General features: G+C 30.8%; 1 protein-coding gene across 2 annotated transcripts in view; it reads left to right on the top strand.

The window, feature by feature from the left end:
- The window catches only part of LOC148301867 (protein amalgam-like), a 100,092-nt gene extending 82,707 nt beyond the window's left edge, over positions 1-17,385 (top strand). For both annotated transcript variants that reach the window (XM_088272583.1, XM_088272582.1), the window contains 2 exons: positions 16,178-16,335; positions 17,207-17,385. In XM_088272583.1, coding sequence (XP_088128709.1) covers positions 16,178-16,335; positions 17,207-17,343 — 295 coding nt within the window. In that variant the 3' untranslated portion in view covers positions 17,344-17,385. The remainder of the gene's footprint in view (positions 1-16,177; positions 16,336-17,206) is intronic.
- The last annotated feature ends 2,649 nt before the right edge of the window (positions 17,386-20,034 follow it).

Genomic DNA, 20,034 nt, shown 5'->3' with positions numbered 1-20,034 from the left:
AAAATTTGATTAAACCAGTTCATATATTTTAAAAAAAAAAACTTTATTTCAAAGTCGTTTTATTTCAATCTCATGAACTTACCATCACGCCGTTCTCCCACGCAAGGGTAGACACTGAAAATAAAGCACCCCGTTATTCTGTCCTTGAAAACCATCTTCGCCTGTTCCACATTCACGCATCTCCTCATACATACCCGCCGATTATCCCAAATTCTGATCTTACCATTTTCTAAGTACATATTTTATATACTTGACCATGACATTTTTTCCTCAGTTTTCTTCTGCCTCTGTTTCGAAGTACATTTATTTTACTGTACCTACTTTCCTCATTCACTCGTTTCATATGTCCAAACAATCTCCATTCCTACTCCTTTTTGATCATTTCAATAATGCTTATATCTTGTATTATTTCCTTTTTTCACCATTCGAACATCTGGCATACATCGTTTTGCCGCACATTCGTCTGAGAGATCACATTTTGACTACAATCAGTCTAATAAGACATTCATTTATCTTTCTTTTGCCAACTCTATGCTTCGCCTCCGTATATTAGGGTCGATCAATTGAAATACGTCAATTATCTTTTTTTCATTAATATTTTCGAAGATACTTTGTGTCACATTTTACAAACTATTAAATAAAACTTTAATGCTTGTGTTTACGTTTTTTACTTTTTATTTGTACTTTTTTCAACCGGTTTTGATAAGAACCTTGTCATCATCAGGGTAAACATATACATGTTTAACCCTAATGAATACAAGGTTGTTGTCAAAACCGGTTGGGGAAAAATACCAATAAAAGTTCATAAATTATCTATTTTCGTTTAATTTTTTTCTACATTTTATCAGATAGTGAATAGTTTTAATCACAAAATCTTTTTTGACGTGTGTGTTATATTCATGTTTCCCAAATGTGATTTGCGGGTCAATATTATTGTACGTCAAATGTCGATAAACTTACTGCCCATTTCTGCTTTAACATAACACATTTATTATTTATACGCACACCTACATATCAGCACCACGTTGTATTGATTGTCTAGGAGGCGCTGCGCGTTTCCACAAACTATATAATTTATGTCTCACATCAAAAGTGTAATTAATGGTAGCAAATACGAAATATACAAGCTTTGATAACTATTTAGGTCACATTAGACGGTATCTAGAAAAGTTACACGTACGAACATAATTACACATATGTGTTTGTCATTATTTCCTCACCCGTATGTAAACTTAATTATACAGTAAAACCTCAATATAACGGACCTCCTTTTAACGAACTCCCGATATAATGGACAAAAAATCAAGTCAATAAATCAGCTGTCCAAACTTAAAACACAGTAAGGGACATTTTTTTTGTAGTATATTTTTTTTGCATTAAGTAGAATCTACTTAGTCCAAAAATGCAAAAAAATGTTTCTTACTGTGTTTTGAGTTTGGACAGCCGATACGCATTTTCGTAATTTTAGAGCATAGTTTAATATTTATTTTTATTGATCGTAACGATCAATATGACACTGCGTCAATACGATGCAGTGCCCTATGCACCGTTGGGTGGGAATAAGGGTTAGAAGAAGAATATTGATCGTTAAAAAATGCAGAAAAGGTGATTAGCCCTGCGCTTCGGATACTAATCCAGGATAATATATATTTTTTTTCATATTAGTGGTAAAATTCACTCATGTTTATTTTGGCCCCCTGTAAATCGAAACAATAATTCCACTTTACGAATAGTGGTAAATATAAATTAGCACGAACTGGCGTCTATTCGTAAATGCGTGACTAATTGTAGGTTAATGAATATTTTATTCTCTTTTTTTTACAAAAATATTATTTTATAATATTTTTGTAAAAAAAAAACATATTAGTAAAAATGACAAACCACAAAGTAAATGAACTTTATTAAATGAAACAACTTTGATTTAACCACTTTTTATTAAAAGTACACTTTAACCTACCGGTTTCAACAAAAACCTTGTCATCATCAGGGTTCTTTAAATTCTAAAACATTTAAATACTCATAATTAATTACATTCCCTTACCAAAAACTTCCACACACACCGTAAAAAATCCAAAAGTTTATAAAATGTGCCACAAAGTATCTGTGAAAAACATTCAAGAAACAAAGTAAATGCTTTAAATATTAATAATATTGAGAATACAATATTTTATCTTTGACTGATTCACATTGAAAGACGTAAATATTTCAAACGTCGTTTTAAATAGATAAAAGCTACTGATTATCGTGATTACTTAAGCGATTTAATATTCCGATACCAATCATTATTACTTCAATAATTACTATGAATACAGTCGACAACAAATCCAAATTCTAACGACGTCTTTTTACTATTCTGAAAATAAATACCTAAGTATAAACGTATTATCACCTAATCGATTCCAGATACATTTGACTCTATTCTAAGGAAAAGATATAATAAAGATCTATGAATCCAATATTCCAGCTAAAATAATAAAGGCATATTGAACGAAAACGTCGTATGTACTTTAAATAAATGGCAACATTCGAATCCATTACATTAAAATAAAATGGATTTTCAATAATTTCATTTGTATAATTTGAAATTTTTAAGGGTTCATTAAAATAATTTTACATTATTTGGTTTTTGAATCCTTCATTTCAGAGCTAATCGCGTCAAATTTTCTAGCTCCCATATTTGATAATTTGACATAAAAAATCGTATTACTTTAAACTAGTGATATCCATACGGTAGCTCGTCGAGGCTTTTATGGTGGCTCGCGTAGGATATTAAATTTGCCTAGTAAATTTGATTTTTATGTTTATTTTTAATCACACTTATTTTAAATAATTCATTTGTTTATAAAAATTTAAAAAACGTATTTTATGTTTTATTGTTCATCTGATGTTCTAATTTATTTAAACTAACATAAAATTATTATATATGTTCCGATAAGGGCTGTTGATAAAAAAAAAACTATGAAGAGGGAATTTGTATAGGTAGTTCACAAGACAAGTTCAATTTTTAAAAGGAGCTCACATCCTTATTGAGTTTGGAGACCACTGCATTAAAATTCAATCCATTGTTCAAAACATTCAAATCCATTGCAAAAAAAATAAAATTCAAAAATGGCTTTTGAATAATTCGATTAGAAAAATCTGATTTTTTAAGGGTTCATATCAGACATGGGCAATCGAATTCAAACACCCATTTTCATAACGATGATTAAAATAATTTTACTGGATTCTATAATTTAAAGCTCATAACGTCAAATTTGGTAGCATATTGGATATTTCTAGCTTCAAATATATTTGATATTTAAAAACTTAAGCCAAAATCAAATACAAACTGAAATAACGTAACGAATACAATCCAAATCGGGTAACAGTTACCAATCAGTCACATCTCTACTTAAAACGTCATTAAATATTCAACGATGTATTAATGCTAGCAAACAACTAACGAATGAGTTGACTCGGCACAGTAATACTCGGTAAGGGCTCATTATTTTAATTTGTAATCATTGTCTATGATGAAATATATAGGTAAATAAAAGATATATTGTAAAATATGCCCTCGGCACGGGAAAACCCAGTAAGGACGCGTTATTGTAAATTTGAAATCGTTAATAATATATTTATACAGGGTTTTTTTCAATGTAACGCGGTGGAACGGCGTTCCGTTACCTTTTTACGGATTTTTTTTTTAATTTTCAAAATCAATTAGACGAAACAATGTTTTTGCTTACGTAATCTATATTTATAAAATCCGTACAAATTATTTTTTTTACTATAAAGTTTAACAGGAAGTGAGTATATATATATATATATATATATATATATATATATATATATATATATATATATATATATATATATATATATATATATATATATATATATATATATATATATATATATATATATATATATATATATATATATATATATATATATATATATATATATATATATATATATATATATATATATATATATATATATATATATATATATATATATATATATATATATATATATATATATATATATATATATATATATAATAATAAATAATATAACCATATCCGCTCCCTAGGTGGAGCATATGGAGTCCACAAACTGTCTCCAGGCTTTTCTGTTGGCTGCCAGCTCCCTTGCATCCTCCCAAGTCAGATCCGCGTCCCGAAGTTCTGACGAGAACTGCCGACGAATTGTCAGCAGTGGTCGTCCTGGGCGGCGCGAACCTGATGCCTTGTAAAAGAGGCAAGCTTGATTAAGGCTCTCAGGAGGCATGCGGAGTACATATATATATATATATATATATATATATATATATATATATATATATATATATATATATATATATATATATATATATAATGCAGTGCCCTATGCACCCCAATGGTGCATAGGGCACTGACGTCATCAAATCAAGCTAGAAGTGAATTTGGTATACATTGAATTGAGGGAAATCCCTGAAATGTATAAAAAATAAATCGACAAAATCAGACTGAAAAAATCGCATTTCAAATACTGTCTGTTTACATTATAATGGCCAAGTTTATCAAATTACGTTTATTCCGTCCTTGGGCGTCGTCAAATATTAGGTGAGTTAACAAATCAAGCGATGAGTGAGTGTGATATACATTGAATTAAGGGAAATCCCCTAACGTTTCACTTCATTTTAAGTGAATTCACTCGGGCGGCGTGCTTAGCGAGAAGATAATGTATGGCAGGTAGTTTGCAAGGGTAAGATTTACACTTGCTACGTGTAATAGATTTGTTCACACAAAGGAAGCTTCCTGATCTACGGCGTATGTGCACTTAAACGGCCATATATGATTTAATCGCCATTCGGCAAATAAACCACACTTCACGTTTTGAAGGCAATATATTACATTGTCATGAGACAATTTTTATTTTTCAGTTGTAATAATTGGAAAACCAACAAAATATTTACAAAACAAAATAAAAAACAATTAAAATTCCAGTTTACAAAATTCCAAAATTACAGGTTTTCACTCAAAAATAATCCTTAAAAAACTGTCGTGTAAATAAGTATGACTTTATAAAATCATATTATTTTTTGACATCTCATCAAAGATGAAAAAGAATATGGAAGTCAGGGCATTTACGGGGCTGAGTAAGCAGCTGTGAAACACGTTTTCCGCAGTAGCCAGTCTAAAATATTCCGTGTGCTGCTGTTACGTTTTTTTAAAATTGCGCTGCAACTCCGGTCAAAAAGTTATTGAATGAAAAAAATGAATGAAGAATAGGGGTTAAGCAAAGGAATGGTTCATCTTAATACATATTATCAATTCCACGGACAGAATTCAATTACTATTATTATTAATAAATATTACCTTACATTTCGTAGGCAGTTAAATTCTTTTACCTGCTACTAAAAACGACTTTTACCATTTTATCACATATAAATCACAAACATGTTAAAGCTTAAAATCAGGGGTCAAAATAATCGGTGAATGAATGAATGAATGTGGAAGAGGCGAAGGATGTTTGGTAAAACAGATTGCTTTGGCTTTCTATTATCTCTGCCTACTCCTGCGGTAGAGCAGCGCAACAGTAAGTTAATTAGTTTTGTTAGTTGTTTTTACCCAATATATTTTTAAAAATTTATGATTTAAAGTTATTTTTCTAATGATATGAAAAAAATAATAAGTTTTCCTTTTTTAGTACAAGGCTTGAGAAGTTAAAATGTAATTACTTTTTGCAGATTAAAACTTCATAAAAAATTAAGTATATTCTAAGTTTATTTCTGAAAATTCGTAGTTAGGTAGATTTTTAATCGAGCTAAAGTGTGTATTTTTCTGGAAATGGATCCAGTAAAAAATGTTTGCTAATGTTACGAAATTGTAAAATAATTTAGGACTTCTAGTACAAACGTGAAAGTTTATTTCTCTCTTATTTGAATTATTACTCTCGTTTCTCAATTAATATTAGTTCAGACAAAAAAATATCCGTCTTTTTTAATTTAGGTTTAACTTGGTAAAAACCACGGGGTAAATAGTGGTATTTGACACAAAGTGACTGCCAAATAAATTAATGAAAACATAAATGATTTACAGGGGTAATTAAACTTTTCCCAAAAATTTTAAGTTTAGATACTTCATAATATGACCTTTTTGAAACTAGTTACAAAAAAATACAACGACCCTAGGGTCGTGAATTATATAATATTTTTTCGCAGAAATTTAAGTAGTGTGGTTGTCAATCGTGGAAAGAATGGTGAATATTATGTTACTCATACAAAGGGATCACTTAAACAGGATGATTATAAATTACATTTAATTGCTTAACCCTTCACTGCATGACTTTTTTTGCATGACTGCACGACTGCATTGACAGTTCGTCTTTGAAAGACAAGTGAAGTTATTATTTTGGCGTTCATAGCGCGTCTTTTGGCGAAATTATGAACTATATCCGTGAGTTATGAATGAATCTAATCAATAGCAACAAAGAATAGTTGCTTATGTTTTTAAAGAACGTTTTAACACTAACTTTTGGGTATGTATCAAATTTGATACACTATGCAGTGAAGGGTTAAGAACAATGATTACCTCTTTGATTGATTCGTTATGATGATTTTTTCGTTGATATTTTAACAAAGATCAAGAAGAATATATTGAGATGTCAAAAAACGTAATACGAAAAAAAAAACTCCTATAAAATTGGAGATAATAATAAAAGTATTTGGACACACTCAAAATGTTGTACCTCAATGCTTGGCTGCACCCTAGATTTGTTTCTTTTGAATCATTATTTGATATTTAGTTTTTTTTTATTACATAATTGTGAGCATTTGATTTTTTGTGCTAAAAATACACTTATGAACCATTTTCGCCCATCATTATACATTAATAGCAATAAACGTAATGTAATGTAATGCAGTAGCGTCGAATATTTTTTACAGCTTAGTCAAAACGAGTAATACATATGTAATAACAAGTAATAAGAAACGAAAAATATCAACATGTTTTGACAATTTACAAATTCACGTGGCATTTAGTTTTTGCTTTCATAATTTACTGGGGTGTTGATTTTTTGCTCAAATTATACAAATTTCGCCAGATGAACTCGTGTTTTAGCCTAATAAATCCACATTCTACACCATTTCAGTGGCTATTTGCTGATTTTTTTTCCTGTGCCGCGCAATTTTCTTTGAAATTAAGCAATTTGTTTATAAATAATTATTTAGAAGAAAATGTTCACTCGAAAAATCCAATCTAAGTTATCAAGAAATCTCTTTTTTCTTATACTTTTTTTAAATTATAAGAAATTAAGAAATCATTTTAAAAATATGGACTAATATATCAATTGAAAGACATCTTTCTCCATTAAAACCAAGTTTTATAATTATAATGTAACTTTGTTTTAAAATCGCTATAAATATACTAAGACTTAATATAATGTCTACCGGTTTCGAAGCTAACCGCTTCTTTATCAAGACTGATAAATACTAAAACACTATCTACTAAACAATATTCAAAATATTTTGAAAGTTAGGGAACGTAGCTTAGGTAGATCTTAAGTGGCTTTATTTTTTTTGTGTTGATTGGCAGTCACAGTCAAAAGGGATCAGGGATGATGAGTGACTAGAAACATATTTTATAAAACACTTTTAGCAAAATCATTTCTGTATTTATTATTTTTAAATTATCATTAATTGCCTTTTTAAAGTCTAATATTTCTAAGTAATCTAATTTGAGTCCTCTATTGCATGTGTGTAATAAATTTAGACCTTTATTTTTATCAAATGAGTGATTATTTTCCATTAAGTGATTGGCAAATTCAGGATAATTATTATTATTAAGGCATCTTGTATGCTCTTTACATCCGATGTATGTGAGAAACTCGCATGTGAAAGAAAATGTCAATTGAAAATAAATACAACTTCCAAAATTTGAGAAGTGTGTTTGTCAATCATGGGTAGCATGGTGAATGTTATGCTTATATAAAATGGTCACTTAAACCAGACCATGACAGGCCTGAAGTCCTGTAAATACTCAGACTTAAATATTCTTCTTCGTCTTTGTTGAGTCTTCAATAATCAAATACTAGATCATTCATTTCATAAAGACAGCCGTTTAGGTGCTATTCCTGGATAGTGTTAAATAAATATTGGAGATTTAAAAAACACGAATTTTTTTATTGACTTTCCAGGAAATCGAACCCGGGAATTACTTTTGTAAATTATAAACAAATTTGAATAAATTGAATCAAAACATTAAAAAAGAATAATGTTTTTTTTAATTTATTTTATTGATTGAAATTTAATTTATGTATTTATTTTAAATCAAACATAGATTTTTTGAGTCTACTAAGTTGTATTTTATTAACAAAAAACTCATAAAAAATTTAATTGTGACAATTGTTTCGCCTTGTTAGGGCATTATCAAACGAATGTCTATGACATTCGTTTGATAATGCCCTAACAAGGCGAAACAATTGTCACAATTTAATTTTTTATGAGTTTTTTGTTAATAAAATACAACTTAGTAGACTCAAAAAATCTGTGTTTGATTTAAAATAAATACATAAATTAAAATGGAGTTCTATTAATTAAACGCCAAGTCAATAAATAGATTGAAATTTATATGGATATATTCTTAAAACATCAAAAAGAAATTTTTACGTCGAAAAGAATAATTCAGAAAACGAACAAAATCAACAAAAATGAAGAAAAACAAGGAAAATAATAATACAAATATAGCTTCTTCAACAAACAAACTCATATACATAATATTATTGTATATTATCTCTTATTTTATATACATCCTTCAATATTATCTTACTTTTCAATATATTCCTTGAAGATTTCTGAATCTTGCTTGAGGGCATTCTCAAAGTTATTCTCGTTAGTGCTGCGTTACTGAGGTTAAGAGGTTAGCCTCCCTAACCTCAGGTTATGTAAGGTTATATTTATAAGGTCGGCTTAATCAGTCAGCCCTACCATATTTATTTACATAAATTGTGCCTAGATTAGTAAACAAAGTATTGACTTACAATTATTATCCTATGAGACATAAATAATATTATTTATAAAACTAAACAAAAATTAAATGTAAATTTTACTTGGAAAGTACAACTATTTAAAAATCTTTTGTGACACGTGTTTGGATGCATTTTGCACCATGTTCAAGCATCGTATGCGGAAATTTTGACATTGGCTCTTGACATTTGAATTTTTTTAAATTGAAAATCTAAACAAAAATTAACTCCATTTTCATAAATTCTTTTGTGACTCGTATTTTGATGCATTATGCATTTTTTCAAATAACCTATGCGGAAAATGACGTGTTGAAACACGTGTCATATTAGATTTTAACGAATGGTATTTACAAGTATTTTTTATTAAAAATGGATAGAGATTACGGCTAGGTGACTACCAAATCAATTAATGAAAATAATTACTCGATTTTTTTATGCCATATATTTTGTTTGAACTGAAATTGTAAGTCTTAAAATTCAATAAAATTTACTTACAGAATTTAATCGGTGAAAATTAAACAAAATAGTATTTTAAAATAGGAATTTTTGGTGAAATGATATTTAAAAGTTATAATTCTACACTTGTTTTTCCATAAAATTAGTCATTTTAGGTATCCCAAAATGCATAACTGATTAATTTTTTCCGGGGTTTTTTGTTATGAAACAACTCAAATACTTTAATACTAAATTACTTAATTTCTCAGTAGTGCGTCATAATAGCTTTTATTTATGTTCAAACAATGCATCAATTTTCATAACACAACGCGCATAAGCTCAATGCCTGATTTGACTATTCAGGACTTTTTTCATTGAAATAATCCTGCCAATCTCAGTAAAATATTTGTAATATTTTATGATATACAACGATAAAATATATTAGGGGTCAAGTGATATATCATATGTTTATATGGTATACCGTTTTAATTTTTGAAATAGTTTTATATATAGTTTTAATTTTTGAGAGCTGGATATGTCAATTTCAAAATGTTGTTAAAAAAATCTTTCAAATGTAATCAATTGATTCGCCAGTCACTTTGTGGTAATACCTATCCATTATTATTTTAAATTTCACTTGTTAAATACCACAATTTATTAAAATCCATTCTGCCACGAGTTTTGATGCATTCTTCATCATTTTTAAATACCGTAAATTTATGATTTTAAATTCAAATGTGGGGTTAGAACCCAAAGATGTCAAAACTAATGATTTTAAATTTAATTTGATTTAATTTAATTTAATTTTAATTTAATTATTTGCCAGACAGAAACAGTATTCATCACATATTGTCAAACGTAAAATAATAAGTAAAACGTGTGTACCACAGATTGAATTATAGTTTGTTGGTGTCCACGTTTAATTTATGTTTTTAAGTGCCATTGGTTTTATTTACACATTGAAACAATCTGTTTTTGGCGAGATTTTGCTGACCAAGTTAGATATAGTACGTTATAGAAAAGTCTCTAACAATAAATAACCATTTATCGTTTACATACTGTTTTTACTGTTACTGTTACTGTTACTAAAATATACATTTTAATAAAAACAGGGTGTTGAATTTAAGAACGCGTGTTTATTCAAAATAATGTAAAACAGTATTTATGGCGGAATGTCATATATTCCACACCGTAGCAGGATATCAAAAGTACTTAAGTAACACTTAAGGAGAGGTAAGGAGGAGGTAAGGAAATATAACATTTCCGCACGCCTTACCTACATTACGTGAGAGCGCCGTTTTGTTGGCCCGACTCGGTGTGGAAAGAAATTTAAGCAAATCAGCAAATGTTTTGGAAACCGGCACACGATGACGTCCTCGGAAAAGTCACGTTTTCGAATAATAGCGACGCGTGAAAAATGTAAATTGCAAATTAAGTGTCTACGCAATCTGTAATCAAGAAAGCCCCTCAAACCAGTCGTGGAGACTCGGCTTTATTTGATATCCACGTTTTTTTACACTTTAAATGTAAACATTTATTTTCATTGATTGATTCTGCAGTCACCTTGTGGTGAAATCACTTTTCCCTCCATGTATAGATCTAACAAAGTGACTGCCGATTCAATCAATGGAATTAAAATGTATAAATTGAAAAAAGACTTGTTATATCTCTTTCCATTTATAAATTTATATATTTATATATATATATATATATATATATATATATATATATATATATATGTATATAAATATATATATATATATATATATATATATATATATATATATATATATATATATATATATATATATATATATATATATATATATATATATATATATATATATATATATATATATATATGTATATATATATATATATATATATATATATATATATATATATATATATATATATATATATATATATATATATATATATATATATATATATATATATATATATATATATATATATATATATATATTTATATATTTATATATATATATATATATATATATATATATGTATATAAATATATATATATATATATATATATATATATATATATATATATATATATATATATATAATATATATATATATATATATATATATATATGTATATATATATATATATATATATATATATATATATATATATATATGTATATATATATATATATATATATATATATATATATATATATATATATATATATATATATATATATATATATACCGCGGCATTACGCTACTCAGCGTACCTGGGAAGGTGCTTGCCCACGTAATCTTGCAGAGAATCCGAGCCCCCATTATGCAGGTGCTCAGAGAAAACCAGGCAGGGTTTCTGCCTGGCAGGTCCTGTGCGGATCAAATCCATAATATTCGTCACATTCTACAGCAGAGCCAGGAATTTAACAGTCTCTGGCGATGTGTTTTGTAGACTATGAGAAAGCGTTTGATAGTCCGCACAGGCCCACACTCTGGAAAGTACTGGAAGCTTATGGGGTGCCTGCGAAATTAGTGGAGCTAATTAAGTCCCTTCACCTCAATAGTGAATGCCGAATGAGAGTTGATGATGTTGTCACGGATTGGTTTGGGGTCTCTACCGGAGTCAGACAAGGCTGCGTCCTTGCACCGTTTCTCTTCATCATCCTCATGGATTTCATTCTTCGAAAGTCATTACCATCTGACCGAGGTATATCCATCTCCCCCTCCCGGAAACTCTGCGACCTAGAGTACGCAGATGATGCTGTTTTAATTGATGACTCCGTCGAGGGTCTTCAATTGATCGTCGACAGGGTAAATAGGTACTCTACGCACATGGGGCTTACAATAAATGTTGCAAAAACCCATGTGTTGTGCAACAGCTCATGCCTAGATGCCCAACAACCCTTGACGTTGAGTAACCAGCGCATCGAAAGGGTCGAGAGTTTCAAGTACTTGGGAGTGTACGCGACTGAAAATGGCAGCCTTCAAAAGGAACTGGGAGTGCGATTAGGACTCGCTGGGTCCGCATTCAACAGTATGAAGGCTGTCTGGAGATCGGATTTATACTCGGTGAAAACCAAATGCCGCCTATATAATGCCTGCATTGCTCCTGTTCTCTTATACGGCTGTGAAACATGGCACCTTACAAGGGCCCAAAGCAGCCGTGTACTAAGCTTTGAGAACAGGTGTTTGCGGAGAATCTTAGGCGTGCGGTGGTTTGACTTTGTGAGGAATGAAAAGATAAGGCGTAGGACGCAGCAAATCTTGGTCACAACTGTCGTCAAAAAAAGGCGATTCAGTTGGCTTGGCCACGTACTCCGCATGCCTCCTGAGAGCCTTAATCAAGCTTGCCTCTTTTACAAGGCATCAGGTTCGCGCCGCCCAGGACGACCATTGCTGACAATTCGTCAGCAGTTCTCGTCAGAACTTCGCGACGCGGATCTGACTTGGGAGGATGCAAGGGAGCTGGCAGCTGACAGAAAAGCCTGGAGACAGTTTGTGGACTCCATATGCTCCACCTAGGGAGCGGATATGGTTATTATTTATACATATATATATATATATATATATATATATATATATATATATATATATTTATATATGTTTATATATATATATACGTATATATATATATATATATATATATATATATATATATATATATATACATATATATATATATATATATATATATATATATATATATATATATATATATATATATATATATATATATATATATATATATATATATATATATATGTATATATATGTGTGTGTATGAAGTGGAACCTCGCATAACGAGCATAATTCGTTCCAGAATCTTACTCGTAAAGCGAAACATGTTTGGCTGGTGCGGAAGACCCGGCTCACATGTGAATTTCAACATTCCTTTTCTTTGTCACTCGTCAACTTTTTCACATTTATTTTTGCTCGTTATGTAAATTACTCGTTGTGAGAGGTGGTTGTTATGAGAGGTTCCACTGTATTTGACTAAATGTATGGACGTGAAGGAAGCTAGGAATTAGTAGACTATTTCAGGCAGTGTATGTGTGTGCGTGTGTATGTGTCGAGCATATTCTTTCGGCTGAGTAAAAATTTCAAACGATTCCGTGATATAGATTTCTGTAATGCGATTACACTATGATTGCGCCTGTCGGTAGGCAATCTACATAGCAAATCAAAACTGATTGGACGAATCACTTTATATTTGCTGATTGAAATTTCACTAACGACATTTTCACCCCAAATCAAAATCCTGTATCATTCGTCTACTTATTTGCAATAATTCACATTCAAATATTACTCATTGCAGCAATTTTGGTTTGATAAATAGATGGTATCTAAAATTTTATGTATTTAGGTTAGTTGATTACTTCAAAACCTAAGTCAACAACTCTAAGGTGGATCCACAATTATCTGTATTTTAAATTAATTTAAAATGATAATCAACTAATAAAATTTAGTTTAAGTGGTATATTATTCTAGAACCCTTATGTTTTTTCAACCACAAAATGTTGTGAGGAGTCTGATTTGTTTGCCTTTTATTTTGATTAATTATTTTGATTTCTTTTTTCACTACTGCAAATAGATTTTTTCTTTTTTTTTTCATTACGATAAACACCGATTTTTAGCACTGAACTAAAATAAAACAGATGTTAGAAAAGTAAATTATAAATTTCAGCACCTTTTATTGAAAGTTTGTCCTTTTTTTTGAGTAGGTGGTACACTTTAAATTATCCGCCTCCGTGGTGTACGGTTATCGTGTTTAGCTACCATGCTGGAGGTTCCGAGTACGATTCCCATGGGAGAGGTTTAAATAAATATAATTGATTTTTTCTGTCTAATTTTTATTCAATATTACCCTGGACTGGTCCCTGAAGTGCAGGAGTGATCACCTTTACTTCATATCTCTCACTCCTTTCAACAAAGTCACCTATCATAAAACTTGATTTTTCAGGAGATCGTTTTTAAAGTTTAAAAATATAATCAAATATATTAAAAATAAATATCAAGCCACTTATTGAACTTTTTACTGTGCCATATAACTTTTTAGATTAAACCTGAATGTTTTTTCTCCATTTGAAAAATATTAAGTATATTTAGAAAAATATTAAAACAATACTTTTTCTTCAAAATGCAAAAAAAAACACTTTCTGCCCTGTAGCGGGTTAATATTAAGTTAAAAATATACCGCTTTTACTGGGATACAGTACGTTTTCTGGGCGTTCTGAAAACATGCACAACTGAAAATTGACGATTTTTGAGATATGACGTTGTTGAAAGAAGTGAGCGATATGTTAACAATCAAGCGTCAATATGATATGTGCGGAAAAGGGTTAGAATAAGAAGCCATTTTGAAAAATCTATCTCTTATTCAGGATTTCGGATTTATAAATAAATTGGATCAAAATATCTTTCTTTTTGTCGGTATCATCAAGTGTATCACGCGTATGTGTGTTTATACTAAATTGCGTAACTAATACACTTCCAAATTTTCTTATTTACGTTCTGTTTGTACGAAATTCTTCGCACAAACGAACGTAATTCTCTCGAACAACCCCACGAGCAAGAAATGTAATATCGCGAATATTTTTTATTTATTCAGACACTTTTCATACAAGCAAATCTTTTTTGTACCCGAAAGTCGTATGGAGACAAAGCGAAAGTGAAAATAAAATTAACTTTTATTTGTTTCCTTTTTTGGCAATCACATATTTATGTCGGGAGTTGGTAGCGAGAGAAATGTTTTGTACCAAATTTTACTTAAAAGAACCAACTTCTCGGTGAATAATTTTGTGTACGATTATTCGCTCCAGTCGTGGTATTGTGTTTACCGATGTAATAATTTGAATCAAAATTAATTCCTGTCATTTTTTTGACATCGCATCAAAGATGAAGAAAAATATGGAAGTCTAAGCATTTGCGGGGCTGACTTAAACTAGCTTATGTCGGTCGTCAGCCCTGTAAATGCCCAGACTTCCATATTATTCTTCATCTTTGATGAGATGTCAAAAAATTATAAGAAAATAACTCCTGTATTTGGAGACACTAAAAATATTGTAAACAAAATTAATTCATCTAAACATATTTAGTTCTACGTTTTTTGACATCTCAATAAAGATAAAGAAGACTATGGAAGTCTGGGCATTTACAGGGCTTACGACCGTCATAGGCTGGTTTAAGTGATCGCTTTACACACGTGTAACATTTACCAATTCTACCCATGATTGACAACCACACTACGCAAATTCTTGAAATTTCTAGATATATTGATTAAACTCTAACACAGTATATGCGAGTTCACTAGAGACATCTGTAGTGGGATGAGGAAAACTTTTTATTGAGCAGAGACTCATTCATTTGCATGTGGGCTCCAAATCCTGGATTATATTCACACGCTTGCATACATTATTAAAGTTTAAAATTTTATTTATTTACAATATTTTGAGTGTGTCCAAATACTTCTCAATCTGAATTATCTCCAATCAAATCAAAATTGGTTCATACATATAGAACTACCAAGAATTTGAGTAGTATGGTTGTCAATAATGGGTGGAATTGGTGAATGTAAGACGTGTGTAAAGTAATCACTTAAACCAGCCTATGATGATTGTTAGCCCTGTAAATGTAGACTCTCATATTCTTCTTTATCTGTGGTATATTGAGATGTCAAAAAATAATGTAAAAAAAATACTATCACTACACTCATTTCTTAAAGTTCTCTTTAGTAGACTTTGACCTTTCTTGTTTGCAGTTTCATCTACTGGTACCACGACGGGGCGGTGGTGAACTACGCCGCCCGAGGAGGAGTCAGCGTGGAAACAGAGAGACGTACCAGGACGTCCCGTCTGCTCGTCTCCAGAGCTGGTCCAGCGGACTCTGGAAACTATACGTGTGCTCCTAGCACTTCAGGTAAATAGAAATATAACAAAATCACTCCTCGTTTTACGACTTATCGTTTAACAATCACTTCTGACTACTTTCAAGTATAAGTTTTCCTGGATCTTCTTCTGCTTCTATTTTATTAACCACATTCGCATCCTTTATTTGTTTTACTATTTTTACTTCACTTGTCCGATTCACATGCCCAAACTATCTCAACGCACTTGGCAGCTACAGTAACCTTGCGTTACAGATATTGTAACTTTTCGTTACAGCTACAGTAACCTTGTGTTACGGATACACTAACCTTGCCTTACGGCTACAGTAACTTTGAGTTACAGTTGCAGTAAAGTTGCGTTACGGCCATGGTAACCTCGCGTTACGGTAATAATAAACTTGCGTTACTGTCATGATAACCTGTGTAACTGTGTTATGATATCTGTAGCCTTGTAATATTGTAGTACAGTTACATTAATCTTGTGTTACAGTTTCATTAACCTCGTGTTACACTTACCTTATGTTAGAGTTACATTAACCCTTAATTAGTCGCACGAAGAAAATACATAACTGCTTATTATTTATTAAATATATAAGAAACCTTATATATGTAAGAAATTTATTAAATATATAAAACTTGCCTATTATTAAAGTGCTTTATTGATTTTATCATATTCAAAAGAAATAACATGAACTAAATATCAAATGCGAAGCAGAAAATACTTCATTTTTTATGCAAAATTGCTTTGACCACATGCGACTAATTAAGGGTTAACCTTGTGTTACGGTTACATTAACCTTGTGTTACAGTTACATTCACCTTGTTTTACAATTACAGTTACCTTTCGTTACAATTAAGTTCTCTTCATGAGACGTCAATGCTTGACTGACCTTCATTTTCCAGACTCTGCGTCAGTCGTGGTACACGTCCTGAGCGGCGAGCGTCCGGCCGCCATGCAGACAGGGGGCGCAGCCCTGAGCAGGCTGCAGACGGCCCTCCTGCTGGTCCTCATGCTCCAGATCCTCGTCCACCACACCTGACAGATCTTGGACGACTTCCTCGACTAGCCTGAAAGATTGGTCTGAAAACTACGTCACAGTGAATCGGGCATCGGCCCCTGAAAAATTGACTAAGTGAAGTGAATACAGAAAATTCTTCGTGACTTGAAAGCTCTCGTGATTACGGTCCATAAAAAAATACATATTTTACTTTACTGACTTTTTGACATCGCAACATAGATGAAGAAGAATATAAATGTGTAGATTTACGGGGCTTACAGGGCTTGCGACCTGACATTAGCTAATTTAAGTAATCACTTATATACGTGTAACTTTCGCCATTTTACCCATTATTGACAACCACACTAATCAAATTTGGGAAGTGATATTTATCATATTCTCAATATTATTCATATTTAAAGAATTTACTTTGTGGTTAGTCATTTTAACTTATTTATTTTTATACAAAAATGTTAATAATATTAGTACATAACCACTCACCGAGATTTTAATGTCTACCGATTTCGAGACGTACCCGTCTCTTCGTCAGAACAAACGATATTTATCCTTCAACTGACACTTTAAAGTAAGCTTTTTAAGCAGAGACCGTTTTTTTAATGTACGCAAGATCCTACCGGAATAATTTTACATAATGGAAAACGCCTGAAAATATTATTAAAAAATTTTGTAAAGGTTATAATTTGACCAATTATTTACCAGCCTATAACACATCGAAAGCCCTATAAATACCCTGACTTCCATATTATTCTTCATGTACGTTGAGATGTCAATAATTATAATTACTGCTCTTAAGTGGAGAAACCTTAATTTGGAAACAGAGATTAACTGACTTTGTTATTTCATTTATTTTAGTCCGCCTCCGTACTGCAATGGTAAGCATGCTCGGCTACCGTTCTGGAGGTCCCGGGTTCGATTCCCAGGAGAGGTCAAATAAATATAAGTGATTTTTCACTCTTACATTTATTCAATACTACCCTGAACTGGTACCTGAAGCGGAAGGCTGATCACCTTTCCTTCATGTGTAAACATTCAAGATAATAGTGCGTTTATATGATGCAGTGCCCTATGCACCATTTGATACAGATGAGGGTTCGAAGAAGAAGGTTGTCGCAAAGCTATTTAGAATAAAAAAGCTTTTCTTCATCATCAAATTCAATAGTAAAAATGCCTCAAACTTTCCACACTGTTTAGTGCTAGGCGTGATCAAACGATCTTAGAGTCCTTTTTATTATTATCATATTCATAAAACCTCCCCTAGAAATGTATTCTTATCATAACGTACATACGTTTCTCACGCGAAACTAGTTTTGCTTTTAATAAATTACATTTAATGAATAACTTTAGCACTGAAAGCAGCACTCATTTGATATCCGAAACAGCTTTATGAATTCGGGTAGTGATATAATTATTATTACGCGATGCAAAGACTTTATAACCGCGTTATAACCTTGGGATAACGTACCTTTAATATACAAACCAGGTTTCATCTTTATGGTTTTTATTCAGTCATATATACAACACTAAACGTAAAGATTTTATCAGTAAAAACCTTTTGTTCTTGTGCAAAATGATTTGAAAACCATTTTGTTGACAATATTTTTTGAAAATTAAACACTTGAATAATCCACTTAATCGAGTTTTATTTTATTTACGACTAGTTTTGAAAACGACAATTGTTTTCATCTTCTGGTACAAATTAAAACCAAAAATTCAATTTGTACCAGAAGATGAAAACAATTGTCGTTTTCGAAACTAGTCGTAAATAAAATAAAACTCGATTAAGTGGATTATTCAAGTGTTTAATTTTCAAAAAATAATCATGTCATTCCACAAAGTAAATGCCGAATCAATAAATAATATATTATTGACAACGTTTTCAAACGTTTTCTTATTTCCATCTGTCCGCCTCCGTAGTGTAATGGTCAGCACGCTCGGCTACCGTTCTGGAGGTCCCGGGTTCGATTCCCAAGGGGGGTAAAATAAATATAAGTCATATTTATTCAATATTACCCTGGACTGGTACCTGAAGCGGAGGGCTGATCACCTTTCCTTCATGTGTAAACGATCAAGATAACACTGCGTTTATATGACGCAGTGCCCTATGCACCATTGGGGTGCGGATAAGGGTTTTATTATTAATATTATTATGACAACGTTTTAATTGTGTTAAATGTTTCGTCACTAATACAACCATAAAAAAGATTTTTTCATCATTTTTTAACATCTCAAAAGAGACATTAGGTTATTGTAATGGAAATATACATAGAAGAGAGAGGTTATTCGTAACTCAATACACTGACCTAGAGATACGGATCCCAATTTTGAGTAAATCTAGAAGAAACGGATTTAATCTTTTTTTTTAATTTAAGTTTTATTCGGTAAATACCACTATTATTAATTTAAATAGTGGTTTTTACCAAATAAAATATAAATTAAGAATGGAAAGATATTACCACAAAGTGACTACTGAAACAATTAATGTGATTTACTCTACCTTTGTTTAGGAAAAGAAGTATATTATCAGTTGATCTTTTGAAAAAATTCATTAGAATCCGAAACACATTAACCATCGACAACCTAAAAAGAGTTTACTATGCTATCGTTCACTCACTTCTACAGTATGGCATTATTGCATGGGGAGGCTCATACAACAACACACTGAACATAATTAAAGTAATCTTGAAAAAAAAAACATATTTCCAACAAAATTAT

The sequence above is a fragment of the Brachycentrus maculatus genome, unplaced genomic scaffold (assembly GCF_059751285.1).
Source record: "Brachycentrus maculatus isolate JH-2025_06_01 unplaced genomic scaffold, ASM5975128v1 h1tg000511l, whole genome shotgun sequence".
Lineage (NCBI taxonomy): Eukaryota > Metazoa > Arthropoda > Insecta > Trichoptera > Brachycentridae > Brachycentrus > Brachycentrus maculatus.
Note: the sequence above shows the minus strand (reverse complement) of the source record. Positions and strands in the feature narration are given on the sequence as shown.